The sequence below is a fragment of the Nicotiana tabacum genome, chromosome 18, assembly GCF_000715075.1.
Source record: "Nicotiana tabacum cultivar K326 chromosome 18, ASM71507v2, whole genome shotgun sequence".
Lineage (NCBI taxonomy): Eukaryota > Viridiplantae > Streptophyta > Magnoliopsida > Solanales > Solanaceae > Nicotiana > Nicotiana tabacum.
In genome coordinates, this window is record NC_134097.1 from 156837001 (window position 1) to 156853064 (window position 16064).

Genomic DNA, 16064 nt, shown 5'->3' on the forward strand with positions numbered 1-16064 from the left:
ATTCTTTTGTTTAGTTCTTTCTTGTGTACTTGGAATTGTAATATTCTCAAGTGAATACATAGCATATCTGTTCTGTCATGTTTCTGATGAGGAAATAAAGTTGCTAAATATATAGATAGTGGTCAACTTGTGTGCCATGGAAGCAACTATTAATGCTTGCATTACGCAGGCTGTCTACATCATACCCCTAGAGGCGCGGGCTTTACCCGGACCCTGCATGAATACGAGATGCTTTGTGTATTGGACTACCTTTTTTTTACTAATCAAAGACGAGACGAGAAGACTCTTATTTGTGTAAAGAGGTTTTAGCTTGAAGACGACAACAACAACAACAACAAAAAAAAAAAAAAAAAGTAAAACCAGTGGAATCTGGTGAGGGTAGTATGTACGCAGACCTTACCCCTACCTTATAAAGGTAGAAAGGCTATTTCCGATAGACCCTTAGCTCAAAGAACAATGAATTTTGCTTAAGGATAGAATATCTTTATACCAAAGGATCATTCTTTACAAGCAGGATGAGAACATTTGTTGAGGGTCACATATCTTTTGACAAAGTTTCAAGCTAGTAGCAATTCAATTTGCAAATGTCAAAACATTTAGCATCACATCTTCAATAACAAAAACTTTGGAATTACATATCGACCAAATGCCAATCTATATTACAGCAAAAGGAAATCCACGAATACTAAGGCGATAACGCATCATGTAACTTTTTCAAGAGTTCACATAACCTTTGTAAGTAAGAATATAAACTCAACATGTTATGCAAAATCTTGAAATGTCACATCACTGAACCTATGATTAATTACCTGTTTCATAGAAGCCTTCGTCGAAAAGCACAAGCTTTAGGAAATAGGCATCGCCACTATGTTCTAACTGATCATAAGCAACATATTCAAAGAGCAGGAGCAGCAAGATCATAATGCTGAATATAAGGAACTTCTAAATAAGCCACTTCAGCAGCCAAAGGTTGCAGTTCAATGCCGCTCCTATCCCAATCACATATTGTACAGATCTTGAAAGAAAGCAAGGGAAGAAGGTAAGAAGCAGAGATTCTACCTATATGTCCTTCAGTAACCAACCTATGTTTTTCTACCATTGGTGCAAAACAACGGACTAAATGGATACACAAAATATAGAGCTATTTGATCTCTTTAATCTTTTATGAAGCGACGAAATAGCCTCGTTTTTTCTACTTCGAAATTCATTAGCAAGCTAGCTCTGTATTTGAACAGACATCTGCTGATGAATAAATGGCAAAGTATGAAAATACCAGGAAATCCATGCTTGAGCTGTTGATGCTGAAACCAAGGCCAATATCGAATTATGTTCAATCCAAACACTTCCATATGACATATACAATATTTTACCGAGGTGAGCGTTATCTGCAGAGGTTGCAGAAGGTCATCAAGAAGTGAAAATGGATTATGCAACTATTTGGTTCACAAACTGGCACTAGACCATGTTGAGGATGTCAAAACTGCTTTAACAGAAAAGATTTTGTTCTTGAGGTTGAAGAAGTTAACCAATTCTTAGTTCTCATCAAGGGCGAGTATATACTATGGACAATGCTCAAGCTTGTAGCACTTGACAATGCACAATATGGCTCTTCAACCCTCCTCGTCCTGCAATGCTTGACCATAAATTAGTGAACAGAGTTCTGAAGTGCCCTTTACCGGCAATGTTTTCCCAAAGATGTGGGTTAGTTTCAACTTGTTTATCAGGATTTGACACATCAACGATACTAATGCTCATGTTGTTACGGATTATACAGAGTTTACCATTGAGGGGAACCAGAGCTGCAGCCTCTAAAGCACGAGAACTACCAAGATGGAGCTTGCTGTCAATAAATCTATTCCACGAATGTGTGGCTTCATCATATACTCTAAGTTTACACCCATCACGACAGTCCAAAGCATAAAGGCGACCATCCATGGAGATGCTTGGATTGCGCCAACCAGCAACCATCCCGTTATTGACAGGGCTCCATGCATTCATCTCTGGGTTATAGGATTCACTCAAAACTTCTCTGTGAGATCCCAATCCTTTTAAAAACCACTTCCCATCATAAACAACCCCAATAAAGGGCACCATAGCTGTGCTCATATCAGCAATAAAGCTCCAGCGGTTCCTATTGGGGTCATAAACTTCAGCTGAACGGAGAGTCCTCTGGATTCCTTCACATTCTCCGCCAGCGACATAGAGACAATTGTTGATTACACAAGAACCAAAGAAATGACGTCTACGAAGCATGTCTGGTGCCCTGTGCCATTTATTTGTTCGAGCACTATAAAAGATTACCCGTCGCATAGACCCCTTAATTGGATCTTTTCCACCAAACAGGTACAGATGGCAACCGCTAAGAACAGCACAACCAAATCCAAGGGCTTCACTGTATTCCCCCGGAACAGGTGGAAGTGGCTGCCACAGTTGATAGGTTGAATCAAATGCATGCCACGAAATCCTTCCATCACGATCCCTCTTCATCACATATACCCACTCCTCTGCCATTCCAAGACTCTTCCTGAGAGAGTAAAAGAAGTTTCCAGCAAGAAGCCGATACCACCTTTTGCAGACTAGACGGAGCTTGTTGTGTTCAACACGGGGAACACGTATTAGACAAGCAATTGCAAGATCATCTGGTAGGCCAGGTAGAAGGGGTGGCTGCACTCTTGACCTCTCCCTGCGAGAGTTTTTAGTCTTGTGTGCGCGAGGGTTAATGTCTGGCTGGATACAAATTTTCGATCCTGGGACAAATTTTCTTGCCCCGACAACTGTCTTTAATCCCGAGTCAACCTTGCAATAGCATGACACGGAGTCAACCTGCAAATCTTTACCAATTAGAATATGCAGGTGTATTCTACAGAAGACAAATATAGCAAAAGGAGAATGTCTTCTCTAAACTAGTAGGAAAACTGAAATATAGACAAATCATTGTGCACTATTTACACCAAAATTGAGAAAAGAAAAGATGAGGATATGCATGACTGAATTTGAGAAAGGAAAATGCCTGGACAAGGTATAAACACCATGGTCTAAATAACGTGGTGCATACTGAATAGCAGAATTTACTAGCTAAGAGCCCACATATTAGCCTACTGGAAAATATATCACCACTTTAATGATCATATATCTATAAATTCTTTGAGTTAAGTCTCGTCAGCCATTAGTCCTCATAAATCTATCAAAAGAGCATAAGACGGGCACCTACCCCATTGTGCTTTACAGCAATGTAACGTAATTTTGACGTTCTAAGTTTATGAGATTGGTCCTCATAAAGCAGGACCTTATTTTTCAGTGGATTGTACAAACCTATTCAACAACAACAACAACCCTGTAGAATCACACTAGTGGGGTCTGGGGAGGGTAGAGTGTATGCAGACCTTGCCCCTACCCCGGAGGGGTAGAGAGGTTGTTTCCGGGAGACCCTCGGCTCAGATTGTGCAAACCTATTCATTTAGTACAAACCTTATCAAAATTTTGAAAGGTCTACATTAATATTTTCAACATCGATATTAGTCCAGTATAATGCTCCATCTCGTCATACTTCTATTCAAGCGATGACAAAAGGAAGTATAAAATAGTACAATTTCAGACCACCTCTTGCTTGCAGAGTTGAATTCAAATGAAAATTGAGTGCAGAATTGGTACATCTAGTTCACGCAAAAGACAAACTAGATTACACCCAGTAAGAGAGGGACTCTTTCCAACCTTGATCGCAGTAAAGTAGAACAGCACAGCACCTATAAGTTCATCATAAATCCAGGTACTCATGTTTCAAACAATTGAAGAGAATCCCTTGTAAAATGGAAATGGAAAGACAACACTAATATTATAGCTCCATGTCAATCTCATAGACAATCATAAATGTCCCCATTATTCCTAACGAATGAATGGAATAAAAAATCAAGATAACCACATGCAGATCCAAAGTTAAGTCTTCCTTGGCAATCACAATCTACTCTGATAAAAGAAATATAGAGACTCACATCATAGTAGAAACTTCTAGTTCTTATACAACACACAGATTCAGTTGAATAAGATGCAACGTAATTATAACTTTATTCACTTATCACAAACAATTGACTTCAGTCAATCTTAACCGTGAGCCTGTGATGGGAGATTCCAGAATGGCAACTATAATCTCGAAACAGCTCAAGGACTCAAGTCAACTCAACATTCAATCATCTTTTTCTAGTTGCTAAACTGAATTAACAAAGTTGTTAAAGAGTGAACTAATATGATTGTTAAAGAACACCTTTGCAAATTAACGAATTTCATAAAAGCTGCAGCAAATGGAAAACAAAGAGATCAAAGAGGGCCATCTTCAGAAACATGACCACAACGACATATAGTTGTTTCTCAATCTATAATGCTGCAAAGATGAAGCTTCAAATTCAGGAAGAGGTGAACCCCAGAAGCGCGCTGAAAACAATAACATGGGCAAAAACTCAAAGAACCCTTAAAAAGCTGCACATTTAGCAAGATTTTCACTTGAGCACCTCCCAATTTTATACCAATCCAAGCTCAAAAGGCCAAATTAAGACAAGACCCAAAAACAACACAAGCTAAGTACCAAAAATCCTACAAAATTAAAACTTCAACAAAAATCTTCATCAGGGTATCTCAAGAAAAAAGCTAAAATACCAAAATTTCTTCCAAAGGTAGCTCCTCTACCAGGAATTTTCATCAGGGTACCTCAAGAAACAAGCTAAATACCAAAAATTCTTGCCAAGGTAGCTCTTTTATCAAGAATTATCATCAGGGTTCCTCAAGAAACAAGCTAAATACCAAAAATTCTTCTCAAAGTAGCTCCTTTACCAGGAATTTTCATCAGGGTACCTCAAGAAACAAGCTAAATACCAAAAATTCTTGCCAAGGTAGCTCCTTTACCAGGAATTTTCATTAGGGTACCTTAAAAAAACAAGCTAAATACCAAAAATTCTTGCAAAGATAGCTCTTTTACCAGGAATTATCATCAGGGTACCTCAAGAAACAAGCTAAATACCAAAAATTCTTGTAAAGATAGCACCTTTACCAGGAATTATCATCAGGGTATTTCAAGAAAAGGCATTAATCAAACAAATTAACAGAAGAAAAAAGAAAAAAAGTCAAAAAGATTATGAAGACTCACCAGTGGAGGTTGAACTCGAAAACCCCTATGTGCATTTGGAGACCTTTCAATTGTTTGGTCCATTTCTGTAATGAAAATTTCATGCACAAAAAGATTCAAAATTTCATTCACCCCTTAGAAGAATCAGATCAAGAGAGCTAAAAGCCCAAAGAAGAGCTTTGGAATACCCTTTTTTCACTTTATACCCCTTTTTAAAATGCAATAAAAAGAAACAAAAAAATAAAAACAAAAGACAGTGTTTGGAAGTTAGAACTACAGCAACTTCAAAACTGTGATAAGCATTCTCTCTCTTTTTTTCTTTCTCTAAATAGACCAGGACTATTGCCTTTCACCTACTTGAAAAAATTAAAGAAAATCTTTTTTGCAGATTTGATAATTAATACTAATCTTTTTTCTCTAATCTGAGAAATTTAATTTTTTCTGTTTTTAGTCACAGGACAAGAAACTTTACCAGATTTTTTTAATGCTGGCATTAATTAATTGGGTCAAACCCAAACTGTTCTCTCTGTCTTTGTGTGTGAAAGAGAGAAGGGGTTTTGGTTAAAGGAGGAGGGAGGGGGTGATTTTGGTTTGGGGTTGGGGTTTGTTATATTAAAAATATATATATAGAAAATGTCAGCACCAGACTAGTACGTATAAGATTTTATTTGGATGGAAACCAGAGCATCACCTCGTGCACTAAGCTCTCGTTGCATGCAATGTCTAAAAAAGGACGGACCACGTGTAATTTGACGTATGCAATCGTACTTTATATTCCTATAAAATGTTGCTTTCATAACTTGAACTCATAATCATAGAATGATAATTTTTACTGTTGCGTGAAGGTGGAATTTATATGAGATTTTAAAGAAAAGGAGAAAGAGTTGGAAATTTTGATGTTGAGTAATTGGGTTGAAAGAAGATATAGAAATTCTTATTAAAAAAAATTAGTTGAAAGAAATTTTTGTCTACTGAATTTTCATTTGTTTAAAGTTTTCTGCCTGATGACTTTGTTTTCATGCTTGTTAGTAATATTTTTTTAAAATAAATGTTCTTTTCAAATTTTAATACTACTAATTAGATCGTTGGAGGTTCAAAATGTAGTAGAGGTTATAGTTTATCAATTCAATCTCAAAAAATTAACTAAAAACATCAACTATAAATTTGATTATGCTAAGAATTTACTCGCGCTCGAAGTTTATACTAAATTAATATTAAATATTAAAAGACATGTGATTTTTATACATACATTTATTACTTATTCAAGTTTAAATAATATATAAACTTTAATATTTAACGGCTAAATTCAAATTATTTGATATTTTTTAAACATGACTCAAACAAATATTTTTCATTAATAGACGAGATTGGATTATTTTTTCTCATCTAATTTGAGATTATGGCGTGGTTTTTATTTCCATAACATGTTTGCTCTGGTAATTTTTACCATATTTTTTTTGTTTTGTTTATAGATTTGCCCTTGGTATTCTTTTAGAACTTCAAATTAAACGATTTTCCCTCTCGCTACATTGAAAGCTAAATTTAAGTAAAAATTATTTTCGTTGTTGTAGATTTTTTATTATTATTAAATGATATCTAGTTTGGCAAACCGTTAGTTGTTGCTAACTATATAAAGAGTTCAAGTAAATGTAATAACAATAATTTGGAAAAGACTTGCCTTCATCTATAATTAATGCCTCTACCTATAATCACCAAGAAAAGGTCTCTTCACAACCAAAAATACCAAAGTCCCTTCAACAAGCAATATTAAAAAAAATTTAGGTTATATACATTATCAGTTGACAAATTTTTACATTAGCAGATTATCTTTATCTGTCGTAGCAGATAATTTATTTTATTTTTAATAGTAGGAATCACATTTTAGGAAGGCTTATATATAAATATTCTTTCGATTACTTGATAGTTGTAAAAAAAATTAATACTGATAGTACATATAACTTAAACTAATATTAAAATGGCTAGCTTCCCCTGGTTTATAATTGGCCATCTTCCATTAACTGAATTTTGGGTGGTTACGAAGTGAATATTAAACATAATGAGGATTTATTGTTCTTCTCTATTCTTTCAAAAAGATTTGAAATTTGAAGGTTTCTTTTATGGTGAATTAAATGTGAGAATTTTGAACTGATATTTGCTTCAATGTTTGATAATTAACTACCTTATATTGAGTATTAAATTATTGGCCATCATAGCATGGCCATCTAGGCCATATTCATATCATCTTTTTTTTTTGTTTCCCATTCGGTATTCGATGCCCGTATTGGAGCCCGATTATATCTGGATTCGCGTCGGGTAGGGCCCTATTTGGAGGATAGCGCTCTCTACCAAGGATTTTTCCATACCCAGAGCTCGAACTCAAGACCTCTAGTTAAGAGAGAAGCAGCCCCATCTACTGCACCATGTCTTTTGGTGGTATATTCATATCATCTTTTGGTATGGAATATGGATTACTTCAAATATCGTAGATGACTCATTTAATGGAAGTTAAATGATAAAGAAAAACTTATGATCGAAACTGATAGAATACATGAGTCCACCAAACTATAAGAGACCCGGTCCTATATAGGTTTACACAGATAACGTTAATGCAACAACAAGTAAATGGAACAGGGAACTTTTACGTGGAAAAATTCTTGCTCAAGGGGATAAAAAAAATACGACCTACACTGGTAGGATTTCAACTTCACTATGAGCAATCTTTAGATTACAACCTATGCGATCTAGGAATTAAACTCTTAATCCCTCACTAACTTGTAATACACCTACTACAAGCCACTTTGCAATACACCTATTACAAAGACTTCAACTCATGACTAACTCTAGTCACGACATAAACACTAAAGGTTTATAATTTTCAATGTGTTCCTATATGAAGCTTCTAGATAAGCAAAGTAGAAAATATAATGAAGAACAATTACAAAGTTACAACTCAATTAAGAACATACAAGAGACTTGTTGTAGGAACTAGTCCATAGTAGTGTTGTACTTTGTTCTTGGTGCACTTGAGAATTGAATGCTTGATTGTCATATGCTTGAATGAATTCTCTAAGTGTTCAAGTGATGTTTTGTTGTAATGTTTATTATTAATACAACATGGATGACACCATTTGAATGATGTAATCACTTGGTTGGTCAATGAGAAGTGACTGATGTACTGTGCTGCACTGTTTGTGTGTACAGTGCAAGCAGTCACTTTCCAGATGTAGACAGTTGACTTCGTACTGCTGTCAGGGGAACCCAAGGGGATCAGGTCCCTGTGTTGATTCTTTATCTTCTGAAGTCGTAGCAACTCACATTAGCTTGAGTCCGTTGATTGAGTTGTGTACCAAGTGTATCAGGTTCCTTATCTGGTTCTTTGACAGTAAGTTTGTTAGATCATCAAAATATAAAGCTAAGATACTGTAAACCCATTAATTTTCCCCTTTTTGATGATGACAAACTTAGAAATTGATAATCATGTTTAGAGCAACAAAAACCAGATGAAGTAACAGGAACTTCACAAGTTTCCCCTGCTCAAACCCTTCTTAGCTCCTTCAATTTTAGCCATATTTCCCCCTTTTGGCATCATAAAAAACACACAAACAAACAAATAGCATAAAGAAGTCTAGCCTAGTTAATTCATGTCACTTATGTGCACACAACATGATAGAAAAGAGAAGCAGAGAAACATAAGCATTTACAGTAAAAGAGGACAGTCGCCATTAATTTTATAAAACATAAGCCTTTGCCGTTACATCAAAAGTAGACTTGGAATGTTAAAAGCGGGAGCAGTACAAGTGAATTCCATCCATACCACACAAAAAAACTACCACAAAGTCATCAAAACAAAAGAGATAAACTGGAAACTGGTCACTGGAGGATTAGCCTAGGGGACACTAGAGGAAGAGGGCTTAGAAGCGGCAACAAGAGTGTTGAGAACGAGATCAATCTGAGCATCTGCGGACATTTGACTGATACTGATAGAATATATGAGTCCATAACAATGGATACGCCATTTACTAGAGCACAAATATGGTCGAATTCAACAGTGAAGAGGTCACCATAGATACTTTGGACCTCATCCTCATTAACCTTAGGCACATCCACTTTGAACAGATATCCCCACTTTGGAAATTCGACCATCTCAAGACCTTTTATTCTTGTGGAGTCTCACTCTTTTCTTCATATTTTCTCTGTTCTTTGAGAATCTTAGGCGACAGAGAAGAGATACTGTTGATTTTAGGGATTTTTGAGTTCTCAACACTTAGAGGAAGAGTGTGGTCTGAGGGAGTGGTGAGGGAGATGGAGGGTGAAAGAGAATCAGGTTTAGATGTTTCAGTTTCAACAGTGGTGGAAGGGGGAATGTTGAGAGGTGTTTCTTTAGGAACAGAGGAGTCGAAGGTTTTCTCTTCAATGGTGGGAAGGATTGTTTGATCTTCAGCCATGGTAGATGATTAGTTTGAAAGTTCCGGAGAGGCTGAGAAAGAGAGAGGTGATCGCTCAAGGTTTGGAAATGAGAGGGTTTTAATGAGGGCACTCAATTTTTGTTTCTTTTGAGATATGTATGAGAAAAACACAAGACTGCCAACATGTGGTACATGAACCAGGTTCTTGACCGGTCTTTAAAAGGTTCTCAATCCTCTTTTACTGCTCATGCATTGTTTCTGCAGCTTCTATAATCATCGTGCGTGTCTACTTGCAACGGTATAGAAGTGAGTTAGACTTGGCCAGAAAACACCTTAGCTAATTTCACCTGAATGTAACTTTCATAGCCATATGGAAGAAATCAGGTTCTCAGTTAGGCTTCATTAGCCCCAGTGCCATCCTATTTCTATCAAAATGTTCTCTGCTCAGGGCTTTGATGAAGATATCTGCAATTTGGTCTTCTATACTGCAGAACTTCATGCAGATAAGCCCCTTCTCTACATTGTCTCTGAGAAAATGATGTCTCACATCAATGTGCTTGGTTCTTTTATGCTGGACCGAGTTCTTGGCCATGTTGAGTGCATTGGTGTTGTCACATAGAAGAGGCACACAGTTAGTGTACACACCAAAATCTTCCAATTGCTATTTGATCCATAGGAGTTGAGCACAACAGGAAGTTGCAGCAACATATTCTGCTCCAGCTGTTGAAAGAGCTATTGCATTTTTCTTCCTTGTGCCCCATGAAATAAGACATGATCCTAGGAAGTGATCCATTCCAAATGTGATTTTCATGTCCACAAGATAACCTGCATAATCAGCATCAACATACCCAATGATATTAAAATTGTCAAGGGTAGTACAGAACCAGGTCCTGTGTTCCCTTAAGATATCTCAGAATTCTTTTGGCAGCCTTCAAATGAGATTCCTTGGGATTTAACTAAAACCTTGCACATAGTCCCACACTGAAAACAATATCTGGCATGTTTGCAGTGAGATAGAGGAGAGACCCAATAATGCCTCTATACATTGTTTGATTCACAGGAGATCCAGATTCATCCATGTCCAGTCGAGTAGCAGTGACAATGGAAGTGTCAATCACTTTTGGTGCTTCCATGTCAAACCTCTTCAGAAGCTCCTTGATATATTTCTGCTGACTGATGAATGTTCCATTTGTGGATTACTTCACTTGAAGACTCAAGAAGAAATTCAACTCCCTCATCATGCTTATCTCAAACTCATTTCCCATGAGTTTTGCAAATTCCTCACAAAGTGAGTCAGTTGTTGCCCCAAAAATGATATCATCAACATATATCTGAACAATGAGCAGGTTCCTTCCTCGTTTCTTCAGAAACAGAGTGTTGTCAATTTTTCCTCTTGCAAAGCTATTTTCTAAGAAAAATTTTGACAACCTTTCATACCAAGCTCGAGGAGCCTGCTTCAATCCAGACAGTTCCTTATCCAATTTGAACACATATTCAGGATGTCCATGATATTCAAAGCTTGGAGGTTGCTTTACATAGACTTCTTTCTTGAGAAAACCATTCAGAAATGCACTTTTGACATCCATTTAGAACAGAATGAATTCCATATGTGATGCAAAGGCAATGAGGATTATGATAGCTTCCATACGAGCAACTGGAGCAAAAGTCTCGTCATAATCAATTTATTCCTCCTGATTGTAACCCTGGACAACTAACCCTGCCTTGTTCTTTGTAGTGTTCCCATGTTCATCAAGCTTGTTCCTGAATACCCACATGGTTCATATGATGGTACAATCTGAGAGTCTAGGTACCAGGTGCCACACTTTGTTCCTTTCGAATTGATGCAACTCATCTTGTATAGATGTGATCCAGTCTGCATCATTTAAGGCTTCCTTAATTTTGTTTGGGCTCTATTTGGAAAGAAAAGCTAAGAAGGCAAGTGAATTTTTGGCTTTTGATCTGGTTTGGACTCCTGAATCAAGCGGAATGATTATGTTGTCGAGAGGATGAGAGCTTTTGTGTTTCTAGTTGGGCACTTGAATTTCATTTGTAGAGGAGCTGGGTAAGCCTGACTGGTTCTCTTGTATCCTTTTTTCTACTACTTATGGAGTGCTTTGAACTGCATCAACCACTCTTTCTTCAGCTTCAGTAGTTGTGATTGTAGTACTTGGTTCCTCTCGGGCTAATGAGGAAAAGATTGCATTATCTTCACCTGTCTCCTTTACTTGACTCATCATATTTGTCTTTCCATTTGCCATATCAATGACTTCTCCTGGAACCGGCAAAGGCTCTCCATCTTGATCATCCTTCTTGTTCTTCTCGCAAGAGAGATAAGACTCGTAAAATATTACATGTATACTCTCCTCGACACAATAAGTCCGCTTGTTGTATACCTTGTAGGCTTTACTTTGAGAAGAGTACCCGAGAAAAATTCCTTTATCACTTTTGGCATCAAATTTTCCAAGCTGATCATTTCCATTGTTGAGAACATAACATTTACACCCAAATGTTCTTAAGTGTAGTCAGCTAAGAGACCTGATCATGCACCTGTTCACCAAATAGCAGGTAGTGTTGATAGCTTCAGCCCAGAAGTTCTTCGCAACCCCACTATCGATCAACATTGTCCTTGGCATTTCTTCAAGGATTCTGTTCTTCCTTTCCACAACTTCATTTTGCTGTGGAGTTCGTGGGGCTGAGAAGTTGTGGGTGATGCCATTCTCGTTGCAAAATTCATTAAACTTAGTATTGTCAAATTCTGTTCCATGATCTGATCTAATTCATGCTACTTTTGATTCCATCTTCACTTGAATTTTCTTCACAAATGCTACAAAAACTTCAAAGGTCTCATCTTTTGTTCTAAGGAACAGAGTCCAAGTGAATCTAGAATAGTCATCCACTATCACAAAAATATATCTTTTTCCTCCCATACTTGGCACTCTTATAGGGCCACATAGATCCATATGAAGAAGATCAAGTGGTTTTGAGGTGCTGACATTCTTCATTGGCTTGAATAAGGATTTCACATGCTTTCCTCTATCGCAGGTATCATAGACTTTGTGCTCCTTGAAATTTGACTTGGGAAGACCACGAACCAGGTCCTTCTGAACCAACTTATTCAGTAGAGAAAAGCTTGCATGCCCCAGCCTTCTATGCCACAATTTAGCATCATCATCAACTGCTTTCAAGGAGCTTAGATCACCACTTTGTAAGGACTCGAAATCAGCAACGTAGATGTTCTTGTATCTTTCGGCCACAAGTACCACTTCACCACTTACTAGATTTGTAATTGTGCAAATCTTTGACAAGAACTCCACCTTGTTTCTTTTATCACATATTTGACAAACACTCAAGAGACTGTACTTAAGACCATTGACATAGTACACATTCTCAATTGAGTGAGTGAGTGATTTCCCAATTTTTCCAACTCCAAGAATGTACCCCTTTTTTTCATTTCCAAAGGAAACACTCTTTCCTTGCAGGGCTTTTAGTGAAAAAAAGTTCATGATATTCCCAGTCATGTGCTTTGAACATCTACTGTCCATGAACCATTGTTGACTGCTTCCTTTCACTGTTCCTTGCACAAGGAAATCAAGAGTTAGATTTAGGAACCCAAACAAGTTTGGGTCCCTTGTAGTAAGGAAAGGGATGAATAAGTGCTCTTCTAGTCCATGCAGGTAACATACGCTTTTTATGTGTGGCACCTGGTCCTCTTCCAGCAGTTTCTCTTTCAGCAAAAACTTTGTTTTTCTGAAGAGACTGAACCCTAGCTTGGCAATTTTCTTTGAAATGCCCATTGTTCCCGCAGCAGGTACACAGCCAATTATCAGGCACAGTGGCGTACTTGCTATGAGGGTTATAAGGAGTTTTCTCCCTTTGAAACTCTATTCCCTACCTGTTTCCACCATTGTTAGCGTATATGGCAGTAATAGCATCCGAGGACAAGGTCAAGAGACTTCTCAAGATCACTTTTTACTCATTCCAATTCTGCTTGAAGCTGTCTATTTTTCTCAAGTTCAGCACACAAACTAGTTTTTACAGCTTTTAACTCGTTTTCAAGTTTAATATGTGCCTCACTAGCCACTTCTTTTCCTTTTTTAGAATTTCCAGGCCTACATTCAGCTTTGAGTTCCTCTATTGGTTCCTTTAAGTCTACAATATAAAAGGTCATCTCTTTCCTGCTCAATAACAACCACTTTCTCCACTAAGGCATTTTTTTCTTTACTGAAATTCTCAATGGTTTTTGTTAGGTCAACTATTACTACCATCAGATCATCTCTTTCGTGTTCTTCACTAGTGATTTTCTCAGTTAGAACCTCCTTTTCTTCTTTTTTTTCCAGATTATCTATAGTTTCCTTCAAATCAACCACACAAACTACCAAGTCATCTCTAGTTTGCTCAGCATCTCCTAACTTCATAGTTAAGGTATCCTTATCATTTAAAAGATTATAGTAAGTATCAATTAACATATTAGCTAATGACATGAGTTTTTTAGGAGAGTATGACTTCAGATTTCTCTGAACATCCCGAAAATTTACCTTATCATTGTCATCATCTGATTGAGCCATCAAAGCAAATATTGAGTCATACTCATTTTCTTCACTTTCAAGTGCCATCATTGAGTTGTCGCCTGCATCATCTTCTTCTTCAGATTCGCTGGAAGAATCTCCCCATGCTACAAGAGCTTGGTCACAACATTGTCAGCGACGTTCTTTCTTTTGAAGCGTTTATCAGGAACCGGATTCCTTTTGGCTGCTTTGTCGAAGTTGTGTTTAAAGTGTTCTTGTTTAAGGAGAGGACAATCTTTGATGAAATGCCCTGGCTTTCCACACTTATGATAGAGGTTATAATTCTTCGATTTGCTAGAACTGCCTCTCTTTGGTATACCTCCATTCCGTCGAACCATTTTCTGAAACCTTCTGGTTACGTAAGCCATGTCATTATCCTCGCCACTTGAGTCATTGATTTTTGCCTTGAGTACCAGGTTCTTTTCCTTCTTTGGTTCTCTTCTTTCACTGTCATTCTTCTTCTTCATCTCATAGGTTTTCAGATTTCTAACCAGCTCATTTATAGTCAGCGCCTGCAAATCCTTTGCTTCAGTAATGGCATTCACTTTACTCTCCCAGGAACTGGGCAAAACACTGAGAATTTTCGTCACAAGCTTGTTCCTAGGAATGATTTCTCCACGCGAGTGTAGCTCATTTATAATGGAAGTGAATCGAGTGTGTATGTCTTGAATGGATTCATCGTCCTTCATTCTGAAGAGATCATACTCAGTGATGAGCATGTAAATCTTAGATTGCTTTACTTGAGTAGTTCCTTCATGTGCTGTTTGTAGAGATTCCCATATCTCTTTGGCAGATTGGCAAGCTGAAATCCTTTTATATTCATCAGGACCTATACCACACACCAAAATTTTCTTGTCATAAAACTTTTTCTCCGCAGCTTTCATGTCAGCATCGTTGTATTCTTTCCTTGTCTTAGGCATTGTCACAGCAGGATCTCCTACCTTCTCTGTAGGGACATAAGGACCATCACATATAACATCTCACAGCTCGAAATCTTCAGCCATGATAATGTCATGCATCCTTGTCTTCCATCACCTATAGTATTGGCCATTGAACCTGGGTGGTCTGTAAGTAGACTGACCATCTTCGAAGTTTGGTGGAGCAGTCATGAGGATCCTTTCTAGGTGTTAACCTGATAGAAAGAATCCGCTCTGATACCAATTGATAGAATATATGAGTCCACCAAACTATATAAAGACCCTATCCTATATAGGTTTCCACAAATAACGCTAATGCAACAGCAAGTAAATGGAACAGGGAACTTTTATGTGGAAAAGTTCTTGCTCAAGGGGATAAAAAACCACGACCTATACTGGTAGGATTTCAACTTCACTATGAGCAATCTTTAGATTACAACCTATGCAATCTAGGAATTAAACTATTAATCCCTCATTAACTTATAATACACCTATTACAAGCCACTTTGCAATACACTTATTACAAAGACTTCAACTCACGACTAACTCTAGTCACGACACAAACACTAAAGGTTTATGATTTTTAAAGTGTTCCTATATGAAGCTTCTACATAAGCAAAGTAGGAATTTCAATGAAGAATAATTATAAAGTTATAACTCAACTAAGGACATACAAGAGACTTGTTGTAGGAAGTGGTCTGTAGTAGTGTTGTACTTTGTTCTTGGTGCACTTGAGAATTGAATGCTTGAATGAATTCTCTAAGTGTTCAAGTGATGTTTTGTTGTAATATTTATTGTTAATACAATGACATCACTTGAATGATGTAATCACTTGGTTGGTCAATGAGAAGTGACTGATGTACTGTGTTGAACTGTTTGCTGGTAAAGTGCAGGCAGTCACTTTCCAGCTGTAGAGAGTTGATTCCGTACTGTTGTCAGGAGAACCCACGGGAATCAGGTCCCTGTGTTGATTCTTTATCTTCTGAAGTCGTAGCAACTCACATTAGCTTGAGTCCGTTGATTGAGTTGTGTACCAAGTGTATTAGGTTCCTTATCTGGTTCT

At 37.3% G+C, this 16064-nt stretch overlaps 1 protein-coding gene across 1 annotated transcript; it reads right to left on the reverse strand.

Moving 5' to 3' along the window:
• Positions 1-577: 577 nt before the first annotated feature.
• LOC107763469 (F-box/kelch-repeat protein At1g55270-like) lies at positions 578-5722 on the reverse strand. The gene is made up of 3 exons (XM_075237563.1): positions 5586-5722; positions 5135-5199; positions 578-2823 (listed from the first exon to the last, which is right to left on the reverse strand). Exons 1-3 carry the CDS (start codon positions 5605-5607, stop codon positions 1573-1575), a joined length of 1338 nt encoding a protein of 445 aa, XP_075093664.1. The 5' UTR covers positions 5608-5722; the 3' UTR covers positions 578-1572.
• Positions 5723-16064: the final 10342 nt, after the last annotated feature.